This window comes from Capricornis sumatraensis, chromosome 2 (genome assembly GCF_032405125.1).
Source record: "Capricornis sumatraensis isolate serow.1 chromosome 2, serow.2, whole genome shotgun sequence".
NCBI lineage: Eukaryota > Metazoa > Chordata > Mammalia > Artiodactyla > Bovidae > Capricornis > Capricornis sumatraensis.
Window position 1 is genome coordinate 181883442 of NC_091070.1, and position 25520 is coordinate 181908961.

Below are 25520 nucleotides of genomic sequence, written 5' to 3' on the forward strand. Positions count from 1 at the left end.
AGTGACTTAGCATACAGCATGCAATATTTCGTTATGTGGATATGCCACAATGCATTCATCTACTTACCCACTGATGGACATTTGGGTTGCTTCCACCTTTTAGCTACGGTGAATAGAACTGTTATGAACCTTTCTGTACGAGTTGTTTTTGAACACCCGTTTTTAATTCTTTTGGGCCTATATCCAGGAGTGGCATTACTGGGACATACAATAATTCTATTTTTAAGTCATTAAGGAACCAGCAGCCATATTTTTAAATTATCATCTTCAAGTAACTTTTTGCAGAATGGCACTGGAGATTAGAGAAACTAATTTTACCCACTGGAAACTCAGCCCCCACATGGTATCTGGACCACTGGGAAGTAATTTTACTACCAACACAAATTATTACCCACTGGAAACTCAGCCCCCACATGGTATCTGGACCACTGGGAAGTAATCTGACTACCAACACAAATTATTACTGAGGATCAAGATCCAGTTTTCCTGGGGCTGCTGGCCCCTGAGGCAGCACAGAAGGTCAGGGGCTACCACCTACTTTTATTGATGGGATCCGCCATGGGAATTCCAATCCGGATACAGTTTGCAGCTTCGGGACTCTCGGGCTGGGGGAGATCTTCACAGTTTGGCAGTTTCAGCCTCATCAGTATCATGGGATTTGATCTCGCAAAAATGTACTCTGTTTGACACAGGACGTTTTCCAGGATTTCACATTCATCACGACACAAGTCCCTGGGCTTTGGGACTGACGAGGTTTCATCACAGTATGGGAAGGCGTAGTGACACAGGGAAGGAATGGCGAACTGAGAACACTTATCAGATAAGTGACTGGAGGTGCCAATCATGGTGAAGGCAGCTGGAAAACAAACGCAGTCATTAACCCCCAGAGGCAGCGTTTATCTCCCCTGGCTATCCAGTCAACAGACATCAGATGCAAACACACACTGGAAGGAATCTGCTATACTCAGACAGACAAGGCCAGCAGAAGGAGATTCATTTCAGATGTCTAAGCAGCTTACTTTCACTGGCTTGAAAAAAAAAATTTTGACTACAAAGTTTAAAAAAACAGGATTAAGTTACATATGTACTGTTTCCTAATAAAAAGAATTAATTAGGTTAAAGTACAATATATTTTTCATTTTTACTACAAAGCAACAGAACTTTGTGTTTCATCCGGTACTTTTTATTAGTTTTGTAAGGCTTCTAAAACATTTGACAGCTGCAGGGCAGAACTTGCTTTATACAGTGGCTGAACCCAATCACAGGATTTATTTAGTTCTGTGTCTTAGTTGTTGGATGACCTTGGGTAAGTGGTTTAATTTCCTTATAATTTGAAGACTTTTGATCCCATCTTCTGAACATGAGGCAACTCATTTGAAAGTTCTCAAAGAGCACAACTCAGTTGTCCAATGTATATTGTAGAATATCAGTGGTTGCTTTGCCTAATCTCTTATCCCCATACCAGCCTTTGCACACGTCTACTGACAAGGAGCTTATTCTCACAATGCAGCCTGTGAAGTTTATCGTATACTGGTTCCCAAAGCATGTTCCTCAGAACATTAATTATGTAGAATGTTAATAGTGTCTGAGAAACTGGGGTTCCATAGCTAAACAAGTTTGGAAAATGCTGGGTTAATCAAAGTTAGATGGATTTTTTTCTAAAAAGAAAAAACTGTAACACTCTCCAGTAAGCTGATATCTATTGAAAATGTCCAAGAGAGGATTATTATAAATGGGTGACCAAATATTTATACATTTATATCAGAACTTCCATTTATTTTTGTGAATACCTAGTAAAAAGTATGTTCAAGTGATTTTTTATTAAGTTGAAATGTATCTTTTATAGCTTCCCCCTACCAGTCTTGCTTCTCTGGAATTTCACGGACTTTCCTCTTGAAAGCCTGAGAGATTTAGCAACTGGCAAATACATCTTCCTATAGTTGCTTCTTCACATTAAATAATTCCCCTGGCCCCCTCTTGGTTCCCTCAAATTCCTCTTGGGGCATAGTTTCTGGGCCGTTGGCTATTCTATGTGTCTTGGGTTTGTTGTTGCCTCTCTTAAATCATAGGGTTGCCAGCTAAACTATAGGGCATCTGAATTTCAGGTCAACATTTGGGACATATACTAAAATATATCAGATGCAATGGGGTGTCTTCTATTTTCAGTGCTAACATTGGAAACCTTATTAGAATTTCAGAAAAGCCACTTTAATGTATTTAATGTACAGGGCACCAAGGCATAATAACTACACTAATGGGAGAGACACAGGCTGCTGTAACCATCCGAACAAAGTATACAAAATTGTGCACAGTGGCCAACACCACCTACCTTGTATGTGCTAGGCAGTGCTTCAGTATTTGATTTCCATTAAAAAGATCCTTTCAATTCAGAAACGTGAAGGGTAAATAGAGAAAGCTAGAGCAGGAATAGACCCATGATCACCTCACCTCCTCACTCACTTCACAGATGAAGAAAGAGATTTCCATGGAGAGTAAGATTTTCTTCAAAGTCACACTAATGGCAAAATGGGATTCATATCCAGAATTCTAACTCTAAATTCATCCCCTTTCAGTGGACACAATGTTATTTCCAAACAGTAAACTCTGTGAGGGCAGAGACATACCTGGCTTATTCCTCACACCATCACATCGTCCATGCCCAGCCCAGGTCCTGGTATGCCAAAAGCACTCAATAATATTTATTGAGTGTTTGAATGAAAGTGAGACTTCTCAAAGCCTCCTTTTCCTCCAAGGGCAACCTTTAATAAATTATTCTAATGTAAATTTCAGAACAGAGATTATATCTCTGGCTTCTTTATGGCCCCGTTCCTAACCCCTATGCCTTGACTAATCCTTTGTCAAGAGAAGGGCTCAATAAAACTTCTGGGGAGAAAAAGTGTTATGCAAAGTATAAATATAATTTCATTGCTACCAACCTGTGATCTGATTTTCTATTTCCCCTTGCATGTGCAAAGACTCCATGTAGACAGTGCGGTTGCCAATAAATCTTGCACAGGCAATCCCTCTGTACGGCTGACAGAATCCATCTTCTTCATACTCATCTCTGAAAACAGAGCACATACATAAGCTGGAGCAGGACACACACGCAGTTGGCGCTGACTGCGCGATGCCCCAGACAGTCACTAGGGGGCGCAGTCGGGCACAGTATCCTCAAGACTGGGTTAAGGACTCCGGCTTCCTCCTCAGTTCCATCCATCGCTTAAAACATCTGTTGGTCACATTGGTCAAGTTTCCTTCACCTCTAGAAATATCATCCTGAAGCACAAAATCATCCTTAAATGTGGGAGAAAACACTTTTATTTTCGCAGCTGGTGGTGGGCTGGAGGATGATGTAGTTGTAAGAGTAAAGAGGAAATGAGTTGGAAATCTGGGCACATGTTCTACAGTTTTTTGTTTTTTAAGCACAGATTATTTCTGTTTCATTTGCTACAAAGGGGTGGGCGCAATACCCCAAGACCTACTCAGACTGATATGTCAATTGGGAAACTCCACGGGGTGAGAAGCTGGGTGCCGCGGGAAGGAAAGCAGAGGGCAGTCCGGTTACACGGCTCCTGCTTGAGACCCATCACCCCCACTCTGCAGAGACTGTCCACGGTAAACCGTGGACTGGGCAATCTCAGATCAGTCACCAAGGCCCAGGAAATCCAGAGAAAATGTCAATGGAAACTTGCTTTCATAAGTTGCTAGAACAAAACAAAATCTTAAAAAAAAATTGTCTCCTCAAGTTATAATAATAAAAGGGAGGGCACAGATTTTATTCTGAAGATAAAGTGAAAGTCGCTCAGTCGTGTCCGACTATTTTCAGCCCCATGGACTTAGTCCATGGAATTCTCCAGGCCAGAATACTAGAGTGGGTAGCCTTTCCCTTCTCTAGGGGATCTTCCCAACCCAAGGATCAAACCCAGGTCTCCCGCATTGCAGGCAGATTCTTTACCAGTTGAGCCACAAGGGAAGCCTAAGAATACTACAGTGGGTAGCCTATGCCTTCTCCAGCGGATCTTCCTGACCCAGGAATCAAACCAGGGTCTCCTGCATCCCAGGCGGATTCTTTACCAGCTGAGCTACTAGGGAAGCCCCATTCTGAAGAAGGGGATACCAGAAAGTGGTGTGATTAGTGACTGCGGAGTAAATGGCTAGAGACCCAAGGCTGGAGATTAGGACCCAAGAAGGCAGGTTCAGCTTGAAAGGTCGGAGGCCAAAATCTCCCACTTGGGCCTATGATAAGCATAAGACAACCAGAGTACAAGGTATCAATATGGTTCTGAAAGGCAAACTACAGCCAAGCAGAAGGCTACCTGCCAGGCTTATGGTCTGACTTCTGCCCTGGATGCTCCTCCTCTGTTAACCTGACTGGAAGCAACATCTTGCCTGAAAGAAGTGCCATTTTTTTTTCCTCTTTGGTTTCTTCTAAGTTAAAATACTTTAGAGCAAAAGTCAGGAGAACAAATTCTCCTGCTGGATTTAACATCTGCTTATCCTTAGGTGTGATTCCCTGGTGGCTATGACAGTAAGGAATCTGCCTGCAGTACAGGAGACCTGGGTTCGATCCCTGAGTCAGGAAGATCCCCTGGAGGAGGAAATGGCAACCCACTCAGTATTCTTGCCTGGGAAATACCATGCACAGAGGAGCCTGGTGAGCTACAGTCTATGGGGTCGCAAAGAGTTAGACATCATTGAGCGACTAACACTTTTACTTTCTTATCCTTAGGCAACCTCTCAAATCCTCTGAGCTATGGTTTTCTTATCTATAAGATGAAGATAATAATTGACCTCCCAACCCTATAGGTCAAAGTCAGGTTGCTGTTTGTTGTTTAGTTGCTAAGCCATGTCCCTTTGCATCCCTGTAGACTAGCCTGCCAGACTTCTCTGTGCATGATATTTCCCAGGCAAGAATATTGGAGTGGTTTGCCATTTCCTTCTCCAGGGGATCTTTCTGACCCAGAGATAGAACCTGTGTCTCCTGCATTGGCAGGTGGATTCTTTACTGCTGAACCAAAGTCATGAGGATCCTATCAAACTGTGTAAAAGCTTTAAAAAAGTGCTACACAGAGGTAACATATAATTATTATTAAAGCCCTTACAGTTACCAAGAGGGCTTCCCTAGTGACTTGGAATCTGCCTAGAATGCAGGAGACCCAGGTTTGATCCTAGGTTGGGAAGATCTCTTGGAGAAGGGAATGGCTACCCACTCCAGTATTCTTGCCTGGAGAATTCCATAGACAGAGGAGCCTGGCAGGCTACAGTTGTCCATGGGGTTGCAAAGAGTCAGACATGACTGAATGATTAAGACTAGCAGGTACCGAAGAAGATATTTAAAAGATAATTATTTGCTAAGCTTCTGCTTTGTAAAATCAACTGTGTTCATAGCTCTGGCCTTGGACATCCACACCTGAGGGTTCAGGGAGGGAGTCTAGAAAGCCCAGTAGAATAGGAAACCATGTGCAAAAAATCTGATAGAGCTGATCCTTAAAAGACACTTGTTTTCAGCTGCTTTCTACTCCCTATTCACTAAAACAGTCAAGTTAAAGGTGGAGATGGGAGTAGTATCTCCAGTTCAGCCCCCCAAATAGTTTGTAGTGCAAAGCTCTTAAAAAACGTAACCTTTAAGTACACATACAAATGAATATATCATACACCTGACATAAAGACATTGAAATTTTAATGTTGCAAAATCCTGCAAGCACTCCACATGTTTACTTTCATAAATCCTAGAGTAATGTTGAAGCCTTTTTGGCTTAAATTTTACTTGGGTTGTAAAATTAACCCCACTTTTATTGGGTAACTAATACCATAAACCTATGGGGAGAAAGAAGTTTCTTGATGACCCAGCCTTGGATCTTGAAAACTGAAGTCCTGAGGCCAGAAAGTACCCCCCCACCATCACCCCCCTGCTATTATAGATGACGCTAGTCTATCCCTAGGCATTAGCAGAGTCCTGGATTTTTAAGGTGTCATTATGAGAACACTTCTTCCTCCCCCACATTAAATTCTCAAGGCCTCAATTTATATCTCTTGGGAGGACAAAACCCTGGAATTACCCCCAGATATAAATCCCTGACCTACTGGGAGCTCCCATATTTTATGTGTGAGGCTTAGGCTAAACTTCTTACCACCTTTCCAATTCGAGATTCTGAAAAGACCCTTTGAATACTGTTTTTCAGAATAAAATGGAATGCAATTCTTTGGCTGCCTTTTTCTTATCGAGGGCTTTAGATCTGCAGGTGTATTACATTTTTTATTGTGCCCAGAATTCTTAATACTCTGATCAGTCCAGTCTCTTGGGAACAGATATAAAAAACAAAGCAAACAAACAAATAAAAAAAAATAGTATGCAACATCAGCTGCTAGGGAGTAGTTCTCAGTCCTGGCTGTTTATACCATCTCCTTAAGAAGCTTTCGAAAATTCCTATGTCCAAACCCCACCTTGGACCCATTAAATCATAGTCTCTGGGGATGCAGCTTAGGTATTCATGCATTTTAAAAAGCTCTCAGGTGATTTGACTGTGGTCGAGAACCACAGCACTAGAAAAACAAACATGTCTTAAGTGTCTGCCACTCTCTGTGCTGAGTACTATGATAAGTGCTTTCTTCAAAGTAGCCCCTTGTGACGTTATTATCCTTATTTATCCGAGTGAGAAACTCAGGTTCAGAGAAGTTAAGTAACTGGCTCAGACTCACAAGGCCAGCAAGTGGAGGAGCTAGGATTTAATCACAAAATTCAAGCTCAAGCTTGACTACCAGGCCATAATAGTGCTCTGCTTTTCAATCCTACTTTAAAGTAAATCAGCCTAATAATAAGTAAGAGACTTTATAATGAGCCTTTACTCTGTTCCAGGCACTGTTAAATTTCATTTACATATAAAATCAATATTAAGTCATTTAATGCTGACAACTGTCTTATACAGAAGGTGAAGACGTAAGGGCTCCCATTTTACAGATGAGAAAACTGTAGAGTCAGAAAGAGCAGAAGAACTTGTCCACTTTGACACAGTAAGCAGAAGAACTAGCCCTGCCCCCAAACCTGTGCTTGTAACCCTGGTATGCAACTTCCTTCCAAATAGTTGTGTATGGGAGTTTTTCCACTGCTTACGGGGGCTCTCTACTGTGAAGGTGTTTTGGTGTCTGCTGGACAGAGGAGCCTGGCAGGCTACAGTCCAAAGGGTCACAAAGAGTCAGACACAACTGAGTGACTGCACATACACACATGCGCAAGTGGCGAAAAGCTTCTCTTTTAAAAGTCAAGACACAATCTCCTTTCATCCTTCCCATTTTTCCTGCCAGCCGTGCCTGGAGGGGAACAAACGCTCCTCCAACATTAATCAGCTTTATGCCTTTCTCCAGCTCACACTTCTTTCATCGCTGATGTCCTCCATGGTTAGCAAATTAAAAACATGAAGAAGCAAAGCCGTGAGAGCACAGGGGCACTTGCAGTGAGCATGCCCAAGGCTGCGTTCTAGGGAGAAGAAACACTAGGAGAGGGCAGACGGGATTCTGGCCATCCATCACATGCGCCAGCCACCTCGCTGTGATGTCAAGATGCTGGAGTGCTTTGTGAATGGCACTCATGATTCTTCTAAAGCTAATTTAGTTACTGGGTTGCCAGCCTCTACAACCTTCCAAATTTGCTGCCAGGTGATAGGGAAAAGCAAACACAGTTTGTCCCCACACCTCCAGGGTTTCCCCCTTCCCCAGAGCAAGGGGCTGATGAGGGGTGGTCACACAGGGTTGAGAGTGATGGCCACCAATGTGGCAGCAGTAGGAGTATCCACCCAAGAAGCACCACAGACCAAGAATGGGGAACATGCTGCCCATGGGAGTCTGACAGCGACTGTGGGAGTCAACGGTTGCACACTGCTGGGTGAACTGCTTGGGTCTGGAATAAGGCTCTCAAGCATTCTCCAAAAAAGAGAACAGTGCAGTGTATAGTAAGGGGCCAGGGAAGCCCAAGATGTAGTTTTTTGAGAAGGGGGAGCAGGAAAGGAGAGAAAGGATGGGTGGGAGGGTGGGTGAGGTACGGGGACTGAAAGGATGCAGAATACCCCAAATGGATGCCCAAATGGATGCCCAAATGGAGTTGTGCCAAGCCTGGACCAGGATAGCCCCGCTGTGTGCTTAGTCCCTCAGTCATGTCCGACGCTTTGCAACCCCATGGGTTGCAGCCCACCAGGCTCCTCTATCCACTGGGATTCTCCAGGCAAGAATACTGGAGCGGGTTGCTATACCCTCCTCCAGGGCATCTTTCCAGTTCAGGGATCGAACTCAGGTCTTCCACGTGGCAGGCAGATTCTTTACCCACTAAGCCACCAGAGAGGCCAGCTAGTGCTCTCTTTAGTGCTTCCAGGGGGGGACGGGGTTTCTGAAGGGTGCCTCAGTTTAAGGGAGAAAAGAGAGCAAACGCAACTGTTGTCTTATACACATGATTTCAAAAGAAACCCTTAATATGTATAGAGAAACTGGAAATCTGAATGAAGTCTATACACTACTTAGTAGTGAGTGTGCCTGCACATGCTCAGTCATGTCTGACTCTTTTGAGACCCCCTGGGCTTTAGCCCGCCAGGCTCCTCAGTCCATAGAATTTCCCAGGCAAGAATACTGGAGTGAGTTGCCATTTCCTTCTCCAGGGGATCTTCCCGACCCAGGGATTGAGCCTGCAACTTTTGCATTTTCTGCATCAGGAGGCAGATTCTTTACTAACACTGTGCCTCCTGGAAAGGTAAGTAGTAGTACACCAATGGTAATTCCTTACTTCTGATAATAGTACTATGTTGATGCAAGACATTAACATTAGGGGATAAGGGAATATGGAAATTCTGCACTACTTTTGCAACTTTTCTTAAACATAAATATTTCAAAAGAAAAAGTAAAAGAAAAAAGACAGACTTACAGTTATACACATATCCCCTTCCTGTTGAGCCTCCCTCCTCCCACAGAAGCAGGGGATATAGGTATAATTGTGACTGATTTGAGTTGTTTTACAGCGGGGATCAGCACAGTATTGTAAAGTAATTATCCTCCAATTAAAACATTAAAAAAAGAAAGAGTCTTACAAGAAGGTACGGAGATGGGGACCTTATTGTAGATAAATGAACAGGAGATGCTATGGTGTGAGGGTATCAGGAAGGCCTTCAGATGACCTCAATTATTCCTTAAAACAACTTTATTAGAATCCCTCTGGACCTATCCCTGGTGGCTGAATTCTCATCATGAACAGTTCACTTATTTGTAATTGGCCTACTTCTAAATTCAAGTACTTCCAGGAGAAATGACCTACTTAGGAAGGGCTCAGTATTGATGGATTTTTATTAGCTGCCATGAGCACTTTCATCTCTGTAGAAAGTTGTATACAAGAAGGGCAGGGCAATTGATGAGAGGTCCCTGTGTGAAGAAGAAGGCAATCTTCCTGACCTTGCACTTCAGTCCAGGGCTGGCTGAGGGCCGGTGAGATGACAGAGAAGGCAGGCTGGGAAGGAGGGGGAGGGAGTCTGGTTCATCAGTTACTAGTTACAAAGGGATCTTTTCAAAACACAGACTTGGAGGCAGGTCATTTCCTGCCTAAAATTCATCCTAGTTTCCGACTCACCAGTTACTTGCTGCAGTACACAAAGCTCTTCCCTAGTTCCTGCCCATTTTTCCAGCCTCATTCCCAGCCTGATGAGCCTGTGAACCTGATGATACCAGCCATGCTGCTGTTGACCTTGCTCGTCTCAAAACAGGAAATGCACTTTGCTGGCCCCCTGGCTTGGTCTACTCTCTTCCTGAGGCCTGGAGGGCCATCTATCTGCTTTCTCACCTCGTGATTGCCTTATCAGATGCTCCGAACCCCTCCTTCCCGGGAAAGTTAGTCACTGCCTACCCCACACTCCCGCCCACCCAGAACCTTTACCACACCACTCCCACAGACTTCTGAATTCATATTATGTTTGTCTGCTAAGTGATCCCCTTAGCACTACTCTAAGGCAGGGACCATGTCTGGCTTGGCTTCACAACTCCAGGGCCCAGGACAGTGCACAATACCCAACTCAGCCAACAAGTGCTGAATGAGGGAGAGGGTGCTGCTGAGAGCCGTCCTCCCCCCTGCACTACTGTGCACAGACTGACCTATTACAGCAGAACTGTAATAGACCTGATAGATGCGGAGATGACCTAGCCTAGCTCATAGATACGGACCCTCTCCATACCAGAACGACACTTCAAACTGGAAACCACTTTCTTCTGCGCCAGATTTTACACTGGGGCATGGCAGGCCTTAGTCAGTTGAACAGATTCTTACTGATGAGTGAGGCCCTAAACTGTTCTCCTATGAGGTACTAAGACCAGTTAAAATGCATGTCTCTCCTTAGGGGGAAGAGAATAGACTTAAAGACACTTTGCTAACTATAAAATCTCACTCAAAAGAATTGCAAACAAATACTTGTACACAAATGTGCATAGCAGGACTATTCACAATAGCCTCAAAGGAGAAACCACCTCAAATGCTCATCAATAGATGAATGGGATGGACAAAAGTGGTAGATACATTCAGTGGAAAATTATTCAGCCATGAAAAAGGCATGAAGTACCAAAACATGCTACATTGTGGAAGAGTCTTCAAAACATTATGGTAAATGAAATTAATCAGAAGAGAAAGGCCACAGAGTACGTGATTCCATTTAGGTGAAATTTCTAGAATAAGTAAATCCATAAAGATAACAAGCAGATTGATGGTTATCAGGAATAGGAGGAAGGGAAGAATAGGGAATAACTACTCACTGGATGTAGACTTTCACTTTGTTGTGATATAAATGTTCTGGAATGAGAGATGGTGGTATATATATTAGCTGCTGTGGAATTGCTCACTTTTAAGTGGTTAATTTTATGTGAATTTTATCTCAATTTTTTTAAATGAAAAAAATCTCATTTATACCCAAAGGACAAAGTAGAGGGAGGGAACAACAGTTGGAATTTTTAGCCTCAGAACTGGGGAGAGATTTTTGGGATTGTTTTTAAGCAAACTCACTGGCCAAAAGTGCTGGCAATTTACACAGTCCCAGCAGGTTTCTTTGTTCTGATTCTCTTGGTTCTTCAACTGGAATGCCAGAGACAGTGCTCTGCAAGCCCACAGCTTGGCAGGCTCAGGGGGGACTGACTGCCTCGAGTGAAATCATCCAACACTTCTGAATTTCCCCCACTTGGCACCTCTTACGAGTCCTATTTTGAGCCATGGAGATGAAATCCCATCGAGATGCCTGTCCCCAGAGCCCCGAATCTTGGTCTGAACGAAATCCATCACACAGTTCAAAGAGATGTAGTATTCCTAATTATGCTCCTTTTAGCAAAGCGTGGGTTATTTTCTCTCATGTGGGAAGTAATTTCACTTTATGAATGCAAATATAACTGGTAAGCTGTATTTGTTTTCCAAAGACCATCATGCTTCCCTTGTGGCTCAGATGGTAAAGAATCCACCTGAAATGCGGGAGACCTGGGTTTGATTCTGGGGTTGGGAAAATCCCCTGGAGAAGGGAAAGGTTACCCACTCCAGTATTCTTGTCTGGACAATTCCATGGACAGAGGAGCCTGGAAGGCTACAGTTCATGAGGCTGTGTGGCTCAGATGGTTAAGAATCTGCCTGCCCTGTGGGAGATCTGGTTTTGACCCCTGGGTTGGGAAGATCCCCTGGAGGAGGGCATGGCAACCCACTCTGGTATTCTTGTTTGGAGAATCCCCATGGACAGAGGAGCTTGGTGGGGTACAGTCCATAGGGTCGCAAAGTCGGACACAACTGAGTGACTAAGCATGGCACAGCACAAAGACCGTCACGACCAAAAGTGGATGAGAGGTACCCCTTTTTAAATCTGTAAATTAGGGCACATCTTAGCTAATCTGGTTAGAGCACAGCCACGGCAGATCCACACCCATGCTGCTTCCCAGGAAAGGCACTAGTAAGCTTGGGGCTGAGTGCAAAGCTTCCCATTTCAGAGGCTGGGTTCTCTCTAGGAAGGCAAAGTCAGATCTCTTAAAGGGGAAAATCAGGTCTATCTTTTCATTAAAGGGGGGGATACAAGATAAAATTAAGAATCTATGTAAGGGATGCAGAATTCTCCAATATGGATAAAAGCTCAGAGACACAGAAACTTGAAGAATAGAATATAATCTGACATGGTCTAAAAAAGTTGTTGCCTCTCCAAAATTACTTCCTTCCTTTTCCTGAGACAACTTTAAGCCTTGAGGCATCCTTGGTTAACTGCCAACCAGGAGGAGAGAAAATAATCTAAGTCATATAAGCTTTAACTGCATATACCTTGGAAGAGACGGCCCTTGGAGAAGAGGCATCAGGATAAATATAAGTGGAGACGTGGAAAGCGCTGGCTGGAGTGAAGGAGAGAAGGTGGTCTTGGACGGAGAGCTATCGGGGCCACTGAAAGTATGCTTTGCCTCAGGCTGGCTGTAGTGGAGAGATTAGAGGTTAAATATGGGATCCCAATGTTATCTACCACACTCTGTTTTTAAAGATCCATCTGAAAGTGGGCATCAAAGAGGGTAACGTGTTAACATACTTGACCTTTAAGATCAGCTTTCAAAGCGAGCCAATCAAGGCACATCAGCTCAGAGGGGTGATGACTCACAGAGAAGACTTCATCCTACAAGGCTGAGAATTCAGCCCACCCTAATCGCCCTTCTCTTATGGGAATTCTTCTGTGAGCACGAGCGATTCCGAGGTGCCTGTGTCAAGGAACACGTTCTGTTGCCCACACCTGGACACTGGTCACTGTTAACATTTATTTCCCTTAGCAAAAGAGTGCCTTGGTCTTTCTCATACCACTTTTTTACTTTAAAAAATTAAATAAAAAATTTTTAAGGTTTTTTTCCCCCTTGGCCATGAACCATTAAAACAAACAGATGAATAATGCTTTGTCATAGTTTCCAGAGCAGCACATAATAGTTACTTGTATCCAGCTTAGAAATGGGAAGGTACTGGCTTTGCTTCATAGAGATGTTCAGAAACACAAAAGTTGCATTTCACTTTGGAGAAGGAGCAGAACTACCCAGGTTTGTACCTCACAAGTATAATTTAAGGGAAAATTACATGTGTAATAGATTTTATTCCTATTTAAACACACTCTTGAAATGATAAGATTATATAAGTACAGTATTTTTAAGAATATGGAAGCTCACTACTCAGAAGAATGAGTGACTTCTGCCCCCTCCTGATTACTGAGGTTTTCGTGGTGGGGCAGCCTTGCACCTTCTAGGAAGCTCTAGAGTATTTGACTTTTTCTCTCATGTTGTTTAGTCTCTAAGTTGTAACCCCATGGACTGTAGCCTGCCAGGCTCCTCTGTGCATGGGACTTCCCAGGCAAGAATATTGGAGTGGGCTGTCATTTCCTTCTCAAAGGGATCTTCCACACCCAGGGATCGAACCCATATCTCCTGCATTGGCAGGCGGGTTCCCTACCACTGAGCCACATGCGAAGCCCATGAAGGGCCTGCTTAGCCCCTAAGCTTAGGCTGGCGCTGGGAGGGCACAGATGGATCTTGGAGCCCCCAAGTTCTCACCAGAAACCTTTTGGATGTTCTTTGGCAGTTCTCCAAATATTAGGTATTCAAACTACACTCTAAATTTGCCCGTTGAGAGTAACGGAAGTTCAGAATAATATGACATGCACACGTAGCAATCCGGTCAGGTTTTTTATACAATGTTTCTAAGATTGCTTTGATATTTTTCTCATTTTCCTTTTATGCCTAAGGCCATGGATTGAAAAAAAAGAAGGTTTGTGGAAAGAGCGGTAAAGGGAACTTAGGGATTTCTTAGGAGGGTTTTGATTTTGTCTTACTACTCAGAAGTTGGGTGAAACTCAATCCCCCATTTTCGCTTTTGTTTTGCCTCAGCTTTGTTTCCCATTCCTTCTGCTGATGGCAGTTAGGAAAGAACACTAACCTCCATAAAAAGCTGTGGTGACTACAATGCCTCCCCCAACACCAAATAATGCAATATAGAGGTGGTCATGGTCAAACATAAAAACATGTACACATTAAAAAAATGTAGAGGCAGAAATTCACATGAACATAAAGCTTGCTTTGTGATGCACTAAATGGGAACATGGTAACTGAACAAGTGGTACCTGTTGGACAAGGGGTCTCTGGGACAGAGTTGTGAATCCAGTGGGTTCCCTAAGGAGAAATGAGGAAAGAGGGTGGATTTGTGGCAGTGCTTTAACTAGAACGTGAAAGTGGAGAGCAGAGAGGTCTTATATCCTTGGTGTTGAGATACCAACAATATCCCTGTTCACCAGGACTTTAACATCACCTTCATTCCCCTTTATGTCCTTCTCTCTTTCTCTCTTTTCCAACAAGTTTGTTGAAGCCTTGTGCTGAAAATAAAAGAAAGGGTATCTAATTGAGGTTGGGAAGGCTTCTGGAGGAGGGGATAGCTTCAAAGAGGAATAGCTCAACAGATCATGGATTAAATGGTATGCCACCAAGATAAGTGGAGTTGAAATCAGTGAGACTTCATGGGACTAATGGTAGGGACAGGACAGGCCCAAGGGGAGGGTCCTCAGCTGCAGCGTCTGGAGGAGTAATGAGGTTCAACATGCCATTTGCTACTCTGTGGACTCAATCCTGCTCTCGTACTCCTTTAAAGTCCTTTTAACATGTTATTTCAGTCTGCTACCTCAAAATTATAATAATAGGAAAAATGGGGAGGGGATGGATTTTATAGATGTCAGAAAGTGATGTGATTAGTGACAGGAGAGCAAGTGGTGGAGCTGGAGAGTTAAGGCTGGGGATCAAGGCCTGAGATGGAAGGTTCAACTTGTTCACAACCTGCCACAAGGGCGATAAACCCAAGACACAGAGTAGAGACTCTCCAGCTGTTTCATGGAGAAAGCTGAAGCTATGTCAGAGTTGGGAAAAAATGGTAAGGTGTCTGCTGGGAGCGCGGGTATGTATAGAAGGGGCCGGTGAACTCGGGGCAGGCACCAAGCCTGTAGCTGTCCCTTGAGCCTGTCTGTTGTCTAGCGGAGTCATTCAGTTGGAACAAGCCCTTTCCAGCTTCTAGTGCAACCCCATCTAAAGCAGAAAGAACCAAGAGCTAATGGCTGTGTGACTTGAAGAAGTTTGCCAAGTAGCTGGATGGGCTGGAGTAAGACCTGGACTTTGGAGACCCACAGAATTGGGTGCAGTCCTGACAGCTGCCTTCCAGTTGTGTGTGGCTTTGCGTTAAGTATGTCATCTCCTCATCTATAAGACTAGTATATTAAATAAGATCATGTATACAAACTATTCATTCATGATAGTTGTTTATGAAGTATAAGTTCTCTTTTTGCTTTATCTATTCTAGAAATAGGTGTACTTGCCAGGTACTATTGTAGGCACTGGAGAAAAGAAAGCAGACAAAAAATAGCCATCCTGGTAGTACTGATCTTAGTTTAGGTTTCTGGCTGGAAGCTCTTTCTCTCCCTCCCTTTTTTATGCACCTTGCGGTTCCTTCTCATCAGACCAAAGATTACTCAGACGTAAAATGATGCCTGTGTGTGAACTCTGGACATGTTTGGGACAGAAGTAGGGTCTGGCTTATGAATCAGAAAGGACGAGACAGGGGCTAGCCTTTAAGAAGAGAAGTTTGATTAAACTACCCCTCCTTGGTCTGCTCCATAGACCCTGCCTCCTTTCTCATTGCCGGGAGTGGACCCTCTGTGCTCCATTCTAAGGTTCAACGACCATCAACTCAAGCACACGAACCTCATCCCTCTCACTTATCAATGGGTATTGCTCTGGCAATTGTCTGTCTTCTCAGCCCTGTTGCCATTTCCTCCTACCTCTGCTGGATTATCCCCATCAATACCCCAATGTGCTACAATATCTCCCACCTTAAACTCTCTTTGGCTCTGTTCAGCTACTTGCACGTTTTTGTGCTCCTTTCTATAGGACTACTCCTCTCAAGGATGTCCGCACCTGCTTTCCCCAGGTCCCACACTGGCTCTTGGAGAAGGCAATGGCACCCCACTCCAGTACTCTTGCCTGGAAAATCCCGTGGACAGAGGAGCCTGGTAGGCTGCAGTCCATGGGGTCGCGGAGAGTTGCACATGACTGAGTGACTTCACTTTCAGTTTTCACTTTCATGCATTGGGGAATGAAATGGCAACCCACTCCAGAGTTCTTGCCTGGAGAATCCCAGGGACGGGGGAGCCTGGTGGGCTGCTGTCTATGGGGTCGCACAGAGTCGGACACGACTGAAGCGACTCAGCAGCACACTGGCTCTCAGACCCACCCCAATCAGGCCTTTGCCTTGACATTCCACTGAAAGAGCTCTTGTCGAGGTCAGTGGTCTCCATGACCAAATCCAATAGTCAAGGTCTTCAATGTTACTGATCTAGCAGCAGCATCTGACACAGCTCATCACTCCTTGAAATAGCTTTTTTCACTCAGCTTCTAGACACTGTTCTCTCTTGGTTTTCCTTTCCCTGCTCTGGCTGTGCTTTCTTAGTCTCCTTTGCTAGTTCAAGATTTCAGTCACTGAGAACCCTAGAGTTCAGCACTCAGACCTCTTCCTCACTCTCTCTCTCTGCCTACCTGATCTTCCACTGCCCAAGCTTGAAATGGCCGTTTCTGTACTGCCACACTATTATCTCCAGCTGAGATAACTCTCTGAACTTCGGCTTCCCTATCTCCCCTTGAGTATCTAAAAGGAATTCAAACTCAACATGTCTAAAATTGCAACCTTTATTTCCCTCCAAGACCATTCTGGAACTCTTGCTCCACCCCAGGAAATAAAAATTCCTTCCTCCAACTACCCACACCCTGCTTATTTAACTTATATGCAGAGTACATCATGAGAAACGCTGGACTGGAAGAAACACAAGCTGGAATCAAGATTGCCAGGAGAGATATCAATAACCTCAGATATGCAGATGACACCACCCTTACGGCAGAAAGTGAAGAGGAGCTAAAAAGCCTCTTGATGAAAGTGAAAAAGGAGAGTGAAAAAGTTGGCTTAAAGCTCAACATTCAGAAAATGAAGATCATGGCATCTGGTCCCATCACTTCATGGGAAATAGATGGGCAAACAGTAGAAACAGTGTCAGACTTTTTTTGGGGGGGATCCAAAATCCAAAATCACTGCAGATGGTGACTGCAGCCATGAAATCAAAAGACGCTTACTCCTTGGAAGAAAAGTTATGACCAACCTAGATAGTATATTCAAAAGCAGAGACATTACTTTGCCAACTAAGGTCCGTTTAGTCAAGGCTATGGTTTTTCCTGGGGTCATGTGTGGATGTGAGAGTTGGACTGTTTAGAAAGCTGAGTGCCGAAGAATTGATGCTTTTGAACTGTGGTGTTGGAGAAGACTCTTGAGAGTCCCTTGGACTGCAAGGAGATCCAACCAGTCCATTCTAAAGGAGATCAACCCTGGGATTTCCTTGGAAGGAATGATGCTAAAGCTGAAACTCCAGGACTTTGGCCACTTCATGCGAAGTGCTGACTCATTGGAAAACACTCTGATGCTGGGAGGGATTGGGGGCAGGAGGAGAAGGGGACAACCGAGGATGAGATGGCTAGATGGCATCATGGACTCGATGGACGTGAGTCTGAGTGAACTTCGGGAGATGGTGATGGACAGGGAGGCCTGGTGTGCTGCAATTCATGGGGTCGCAAAGAGTCGGACATGACTGAGCTGAACTGAACTACCCATAGCAAAAACTATGACATTCTCCTCAATTTTACATTCTCTTACAACCATCTCCAAACCATCAGCCCATGCTTCTACCTCCTCCTTCAAAACCTATCCCCAACCTACCTTTACTGCTACCCTCTGGTTCAGGCCACCATTATCTCTGCATGGACTTTTTTCCCGTATACTCACAACTGTCTTCCTACTCCCACTCTTCGCCACCCTCCCCAGTCTGTTCTCAGTCTCCCTCTCAGCAGCTGGAGGAATCCTTGTGGACCTAAGTCAGTTTATGTCTCTCTCCTGCTCAAAGCCCTCCAGAGACTTCCCTTCACATGCTAAGGACACACAGGAGTCCTTACAATGTCCTTTCATAGGTTTCTGCTGCCCCTACTACTTCTCTGACCTCATGCCCACTACTGTCCTCTCGCCCATCTGATTATTACCTGTTACATTTAGTATCATCAGACATATTCTGTACTGATCCATTTAATTGTTTATATAAACCCTTCCTGGGAACAGCAACTGTGGTCTGGTCACTTGCATGTCCCCATTGCCTAGAGCAGCAGTGAGTGTCAAGTTGTTGACAGTGTCAACACAATAGATACAGACAAGATTAATGAGTGAATTAAATCTCTCCCACTTTTAAAAAATACTTTAACTTCTGTGTGGTGGCAACAGAGATGAACCTGGGTTCATCTCGCAACCTGAAATTTACAATTTCTACACTTCCCCACCCCAGCCACTCAACCTCCACATGCACTTAGTTCTGCTGAATGGAAGACACAAAGAATGGAAGGAAGGGGAAATGGGCATCCTTTAAGAGGAGCAACAGTTTGACTGGGAAACTAAATTGGCTTCCAAAGCACTTCTTAAATTTGACCCCTCTCCTCCTTCCAGGGGGCTTCCCTCATGGCTCAGTTGGTAAAGAATCCGCCTGCAATGCATGAGACCCTGGTTTAATTTCTGGGTTGGAAAGATCCACTGGAGAAGGGATAGGCTACCCACTCCAGTATTCTTGGACTTCTCTTGTGGCTCAGTTGGTAAAGAATCCACCTGCAATGCAGGAGACCTGGGTTTGATCCTCCCTCTAGGCTCAGGCACCCACCACCCTTCAGCTGATGACTCTCCTAACTGGGAGGCCAGCCTCTAATCTTCTGCTCTTCCAAATCCACCCTCCATGAAGCTGCCAAAGAGCATCTAAAATGGAAATCCGTGTCCTCCCTTTGGCTGGCAATTTTCATCAAGCACACTGCCATCCTCAGGTATAAAATACTGGCTCCTTCAATGTTAATGAGATTAGACACCCACAAACTTCTTAGCTAATTTAGTTTTCAAGTTAAAATGGTTCCCTCTTCTCTTTCTCCTTTCTTCCATTTACCTTCACAAGTTATCAAGATTGTACTCTTTCTTCAACAATATTCTCCTTATTGAAGTGAATTGAAAAAAGAAGCATGACCTTTGACTTAAAGCTATGAGTATCATTTGTAACCATATCTATGTGTTTATGAAAATAGTATATTGCCCCAAACCAGAAACAGCCACTAAAAAGGCAGGAAGGCAGGATGGACGCTTTCTGTACAGGAACCATGTGCCAGAAACTCTCAAGTTGGCAGTATTTTCTAGTTGAAGAAACTAAGGTTCAGAGATTAAGTAAGTTTCATGCCCAAAGCCTTAGGCTTCATTCTAAATTTCCTGCTGTTTCCACTATAAGAAATACTACAAAGCTAATACAAATATATGAAAATATGTGCACACATGATTTAATGAAAAAGAAACACCAAGCAGTATTTGCACAGATATGCTGCTATGTAAGATGGTTTTATGTATACAGACAAGGAAGGAGTTCAGATGGAAACAGTCACTCTTGATGTTACTGAACCATGTGTCCTCCAAATTGTCCCAGTGCTTAGCAATGAGATAGCCATTAGTTGAGAAATGTATTGAGGAAACAAGCTCAGGAAAAGGTGCTCAGCTGTGTGTATGCTTCTTGGACTTAGCAAAAGGGAGAGAATTTTGTAAACAGCAGTTGGTCTTCTGGAGGAGGAGAAGAAGGTGGCAAAGTTGAGGGAGATATCAGAAAGGAGGAAGATGAACAGAAAAGATTCCTCCCAGACAGTCTGGCTTGACACAGGGTCTCTCTATCCAGCAAGGAGCGTTCTCACTTCCTAGAAATTGACAGGAAAAATGCTGGCCAAGTAAGTTTCAAGTTTCTTTAGGGTATTACCTAACAAGCAGGATGCTGGGACTGATCTTGGCACAGATGAGTGGAAAAGTCACTGGGCTGGAAATCAGAAGACCAGGGTCCTTGGTCCTGATTTGGCTGCCAACAAGCTTTATTTCTATGTAACCTTGGAGAGGTCACTCACCCTCTTGTGTCCTAAGTTATTCTATTTGTATAATACAGAAGTTGAGTCATCTGATATACTCTTTCCAGTTCTAACCTTTTAAGGTTATTCTAGTCTAAGCTCTCATCATGTCCCATCAAGATGACTGCAGTAACCTCCTAATGTGTTTCTTGACCTCCATTCTTGACCCTGTAAATTGATCTTTCACACCATTGCAGAGTGAGCTACCTGATAGCTAGATCAGATCATCTCTTTCTTACAACTACAGTCACTCTCCACTGCATAAAGTTCCCTGGTGACAGTCCATTAATGTGTTAATAGCATATTAATAGAGGTCATAAGACCCTTGAATGTCCAACCCATCTACCTCTCTAGTCCATCTCCTGTCATTGCCCTCCTCAAACCCCAGGCCCTGGTAATAAAGAACAGCTTGTAATTTCTGAAGGGGCTTCCCAGGTGGCTTAGTGGTAAAGAATCTGCCTGCCAAAGTAGGAGATGCAGGAGACTTGGGTTCGATCCCTGGGTCAGGAAGATCCCCTGGAGGAGGAAATGGCAACCCACTCTAGTAATCTTGCTTGGAAAATCCCATGAACAGAGGAGCCTGGTGGGCTACAGTTCATGGGATCTCAAAGAGTTGGACACAACTTAGTGACTGAGTACAACAATAACATACTTTCTGAACATATCACACTATTAGTGACATTCGCACCTTGCCTGTTTCCTTCCAAGAAATGCGCGCTTACCTTTCTCCACCTGGCTCACTGTCCTTCATCCTTTCAGTTCTAGGTCAGGCTTAGCTCTTTTAAGATGCTTTCCTGAAACCCCTAGATTAGTCCATGAGCAGATTTGCTCTCTCCCACGTCCTGCACTTATCATTACACTATGATTCTTTGTTTTGAGCTGTGTGTTCCTCTACCAGGCAGAATGTTCTTGAAGTGCAGTGGCTTTCTTATTTTTCTTTATGGTCTTTGAGTGATATTCCCCAGCCTCACTCCTAGCAGAGCCCAGTCCGTTTAACCTGGTTTGCAGAAGGTGCCCAATAAATGTTTATGGAATTGCATGCTGTGCTTCCTAGCTGTGGCTGCACAGACGTCCTTCAGCCTGCAACACCAGCAGCCTTCAGCAAGCCCTCCTTGGAACACAAGCCCAAAGGTGGACCAAGGCAGTTTCATCCCTATTCCTTAAGTGCTCTTAGTCAACTCCCCCAGAGTCCCACCACCCCAGATTTGTGAGCTTCAGAGTTGGCAGGTCAAAGGCAGCCTCAGCACTCCCACTCCCTCCCACCTTGTTTTCTCTAAGCAGAAACAAAAAGGCGTCCAAGTGCCAGAGATCCAGGTTGCTGTTCCACAGGACTTGCAGGACAGCATCATATCTGACTCCATGAGGGTATTATTTTAAGCATTGCTAAACACCCCTAACCTATCAACTCCTGGCTTTGTAGTCATTTCCAGTTGGAATGTCTTTAGGCTGAAGAAAGACAGGTTTGTGAGAAGACATAAACATCTTTGGTGAGAGGTGACATATGCTTTCTCCTAGTGAAAGCAAGCCACTCCCGGAGACTCTGCAGTTTTTTGGACACTGCATAAAATACATCTCTTAGGCAATTAATTTCCTGGCAGGCTTTGAGTGAAGCAATTACTCCATGTTTTTCTTTGCCATTGTTCGAAAGTTTAACAGTGCATCTATCTCCTTTATTCGTGTCTGGAAGGCTAAAGACTACCTTGAAACCTCTGCCCCAAATGTATGTAAACACAGTGTTCACATGTTTGATTTAAATATTGACAAATTTTTTCATTAGTACATTAAACCCTCAGATTTATTCATCTTAAATGCTTTCCAGGAGAGTGACTCTGCCATCAGCATGACTCCCAGTAACTCAATACAAACTTCGTAAGCGGGCGAACCACGGAACCTGGTAGTCTATTGTGCTCCTATTCTGCGGCGAGGCAGCTGTGACTGGTTATGAACCAGTGCTGGAAATAGTGTTTGGAGCTTTCTTGGCAGGTTTCTTACATCGTTATTCAATATGAACTGCAAATCATATGCTCGTAGTTATGAAAATGTCAGGAAACTCCTAGTGTTCATGCTTTGTTTGACAAAGCTATTTTCGAGTCGTTCTGGAAGCCAGGGGCATCCAGCATTTGGGAGGGAGAGGGAACAAGCGGCCCCGCCCCCACCTTCCCTGCAGTATTTGAGAAGTTGGTAATTCAGTGCTAGATGACAAGAGCTCAACTCTGAACTGAGAGCCGGCTTTCGCACCGTCTCAATTAGTCCAGGATGTGTGTCAGGGCTACGAGAGGGCTGAAAGGAAATGCACGAAACTTGTTCACTTCTTGCTCAGTTTGGATCAGCCGAGGAGCTTCAGATCAGGGTCAGCAAGTGCTTGACTCTTACTCCTAGAGGCAGCGGAGCAACGCCCAGGGGACAGGAAGAGGAACAAAGGAGAGCCTAGAGAGAAGGGAGAGAGTGAGAGGAGGGAAAGTCAAGGGTTTGGCAGGGAGAGGGAGGGAGAGAAAAGGGCAGGGGAGAGGACAAAAAGGAAATGCGAAAGAAATGCAAAATAGGAGTTTAATATCACATCTCACACAAGGAACTACATTCCTATGATCTTTCAACACAGAGAATAACTTTAGAGTCTCACCACATTCTTGTAAGATATGTAAGGGTACACTTAATTTGAAAAAGCAAAGGTTGTCGTGGAAATTTTGGAAAACAGAAGCACAAAGAAGAAAGTTAAAATCCCCAGACATCCAGGACCCACAGAAAATCACTCTTAACAAATATTTTTTAGGCATACATATAAACACAGAAATGAATTCTTTTTAAAATGTGGAATTATACGAGACATGATTTCTTATTTTGAATGGAATATGTATTTTCCTTATCATTATTCTTCTAAAATTGGTTTGTAGTGGTTGCAGTGAAACATTTCGGTTGTATCCAACTTTTTGTTATTTACAAAAATGTTGAAGTGAATATCCTTGTGTGTGAATCTTTATACTCATCTATGATTATTTCCCTAGGCTGAAAACAATGAGTGGAATTATTTTCTAGGTCAAAGGTATGTAGATCCTTTAGCTTTTTTACATATATTTCCAAATAGTCCTCTATCACCTTGAGGTTATTTGATTCCTTATTTTAAAGATGAGGAAAGGGAGGAAGGGATAGTAAATGATGGAGGTAGGCTTGAATTCAGGTATCCTGGTCCCTGATATATGCCCCTGGACTCTATAGGCTCCAAGCTGCACTGTCTCTCAGCTATGATGATGAATAATCAGCAGTAGTTCTAACGATTATTTCTACCATCAGGGTAGGACAGAGTCTATTTCTCTGCGCTTACTGCTAACAAGTACCTGCTAAGGTACCTACTAGGTACCATCACTTTTTAAGCTCATATCTTGTTTTAATCCATAGTGAAGTTAAACATCCTTTTCATGTGCTTGCATGTTTGTAAAACATTTGTATTAGTTATGTAAACCATTGCACATTTTATACATCTTCTCTGTCTATTCTACTGTTGGTACATTATTCTTATTAGATGAGACTGAGGTTTTGAGAGACTGAACTGCTTGTTCAAGATCATATAGTGAAGTGGCAAATTTGTGTTTTTAAGTCGGTTTCATGTCATGCCAGGCACAGTGTTCTTTTATAAATTCCAAGGATAATAATGTCCTAAATCCAACAGAGGAAAACCAAATCCTCTGAATACCGCAGTAAATAAAATCAAGAAAATCCACAATAGTACAAGGAGGTGTACAGCCCTTCAAGAGAAGTATCGAATGTCTCTCTGGTCTTTAATCATAGCCACTGAATTGTGTGCTTAGATTATCTGCAGAGACATAGCAACAGCCTAAGAACCATGCTTATAATGTGTTTTTATTTGGGTGAGCTCTTCCTTCTAGATTGGCAGACTTAATAAACCTGTAGGGAGAAATGTGAGGAGAGATGCTGAGGAAGGTGGTGGTGTATTGGTTCACATGGTGTATGTGGGGATGGTGTATTGGTTGATGGTCTATTTCACTGATCAGAGAGGGAGGGAGGGTAGCTACCAAAAAAGCTGATTGATGGTAAGGGCACTCAGGATAGGAGTGAGCTCTCTGGAATGAGGGAGGTGCCATCTTGCTTTCCTCTCTACTGCTCTCAGTTCACTTGGAGTTATCAGGCTTCACTCTGAATACCAGAGTTCAAAAGGGCTCTACATCCACGATCATTCGTAGGCAGCAACAATACTCTCTTGGTGAACAGAACTAAAATCATGTCATAAGACCAGTGGCTGAAGGGGCGAGACAACAGGGGAGCCTGAAGAGGAGAAGACTTGAGGGAACATGGCAGCATTCTCCAGATGCATCAAGCACCCTCCGCGTCCTTTCTTAGACACGTGTGTTCTTCATCTTCCCTCCTCATTGCCTCATCTCCACCGTCCTGGCACACGGTGCTCAGTCAGAGAACATGTTTACTGACAGCCTACCGGGCACCAGGCACCGTTCCCACCCCTGAGGGTCCAGCAGTGGGCAGAGCCCAGACCTTAAAGGAGCATATCTCCTCAAGGTATCCAGTTCAGGGCTGCTGAGGAGGGGCAGACACATAGACGAATGAGTCAAAGACTGTACTCATCAGAATGGAGAGCAGAGGAGGACTATTTGGACCGAGATGGTAAACGAATGATGATCGCTGAAGTGGCTGAAGATAACCAGGAGCTGCCAGTGCCCTCAGAACGGAACTCAGCGGTCTGAGAAGTAAAGGCCAACTAGTTCCCTCTTTTCCCGTCTTCCTCACATCGCTAAATCTCATCTCCAATTAAAGATCCACCCAGTTAAACCATGTTGATGGTCCCCTGCTGCTTGTAGGATAAAGTGCAAATTCCTTGACCAGGTGCATAAGTTGTCTCACACTTGGCAGCCTATCTCCCTTTCTAGGCTTATCTTCTGCTGTTCTGACAGAAAGAAGAGAATCAGATAGATAAGTCCTGCTCAAGAGCAGCTAAGTGCAGGCTATGGGATGCCCAGGAAAGCAGCCTTCAGTGAACGTTATTCCTCCAACCAGCGTCAGGTGAGCGCCTGGCCGGCAGGGGTGTGACAGCAGATGGAGGTTCTAGTGCTCAAGGAGCCCACCCCATCAACTGTGGGTGATGTCATACGGACTGCTACCTGGCAGGGAGGAAATGGCAGGTGAGGAGGCAGCAGTAGCTCTATTCATTCATTCCACAGATACCCAGTGTCTGCTACGTGCCCACAACTATTCTAGGTATCAGGGCTCAGTGGTGAACCAAGCACAGGGCAGGAGAGCAGCCTGCGCAGCCAGTGCAGGGTCAAGGGTCTGTGAAGAATTTTAAAACGATTATAAAACCAGCTCTCAATTTCGTCTGCTGTTATTGCCACACTGAGCTTGTGATTCAAACAATGGCATATAAAATATTTCTCTCCATTGGGGAGGTGCTCCCACTGTCCTGCCCTTCCTACACCACTGCTGCAACAGTAAACGAAACCTCCCCCAGCCCCTGCCCT

The 25520-nt window shown here is 44.1% G+C and overlaps 1 protein-coding gene across 1 annotated transcript in view; it reads right to left on the reverse strand.

Annotated features, from left to right (window-relative positions):
- The window catches only part of ROR1 (receptor tyrosine kinase like orphan receptor 1), a 192523-nt gene that overhangs the window by 34468 nt on the left and 132535 nt on the right, over window positions 1-25520 (reverse strand). Inside the window, exons 5-6 of the mRNA XM_068961244.1 lie at window positions 2937-3064; window positions 539-856 (exon numbers count right to left, since the gene is read on the reverse strand). Of these exons, the coding sequence (XP_068817345.1) occupies window positions 539-856; window positions 2937-3064 (446 nt within the window). The remainder of the gene's footprint in view (window positions 1-538; window positions 857-2936; window positions 3065-25520) is intronic.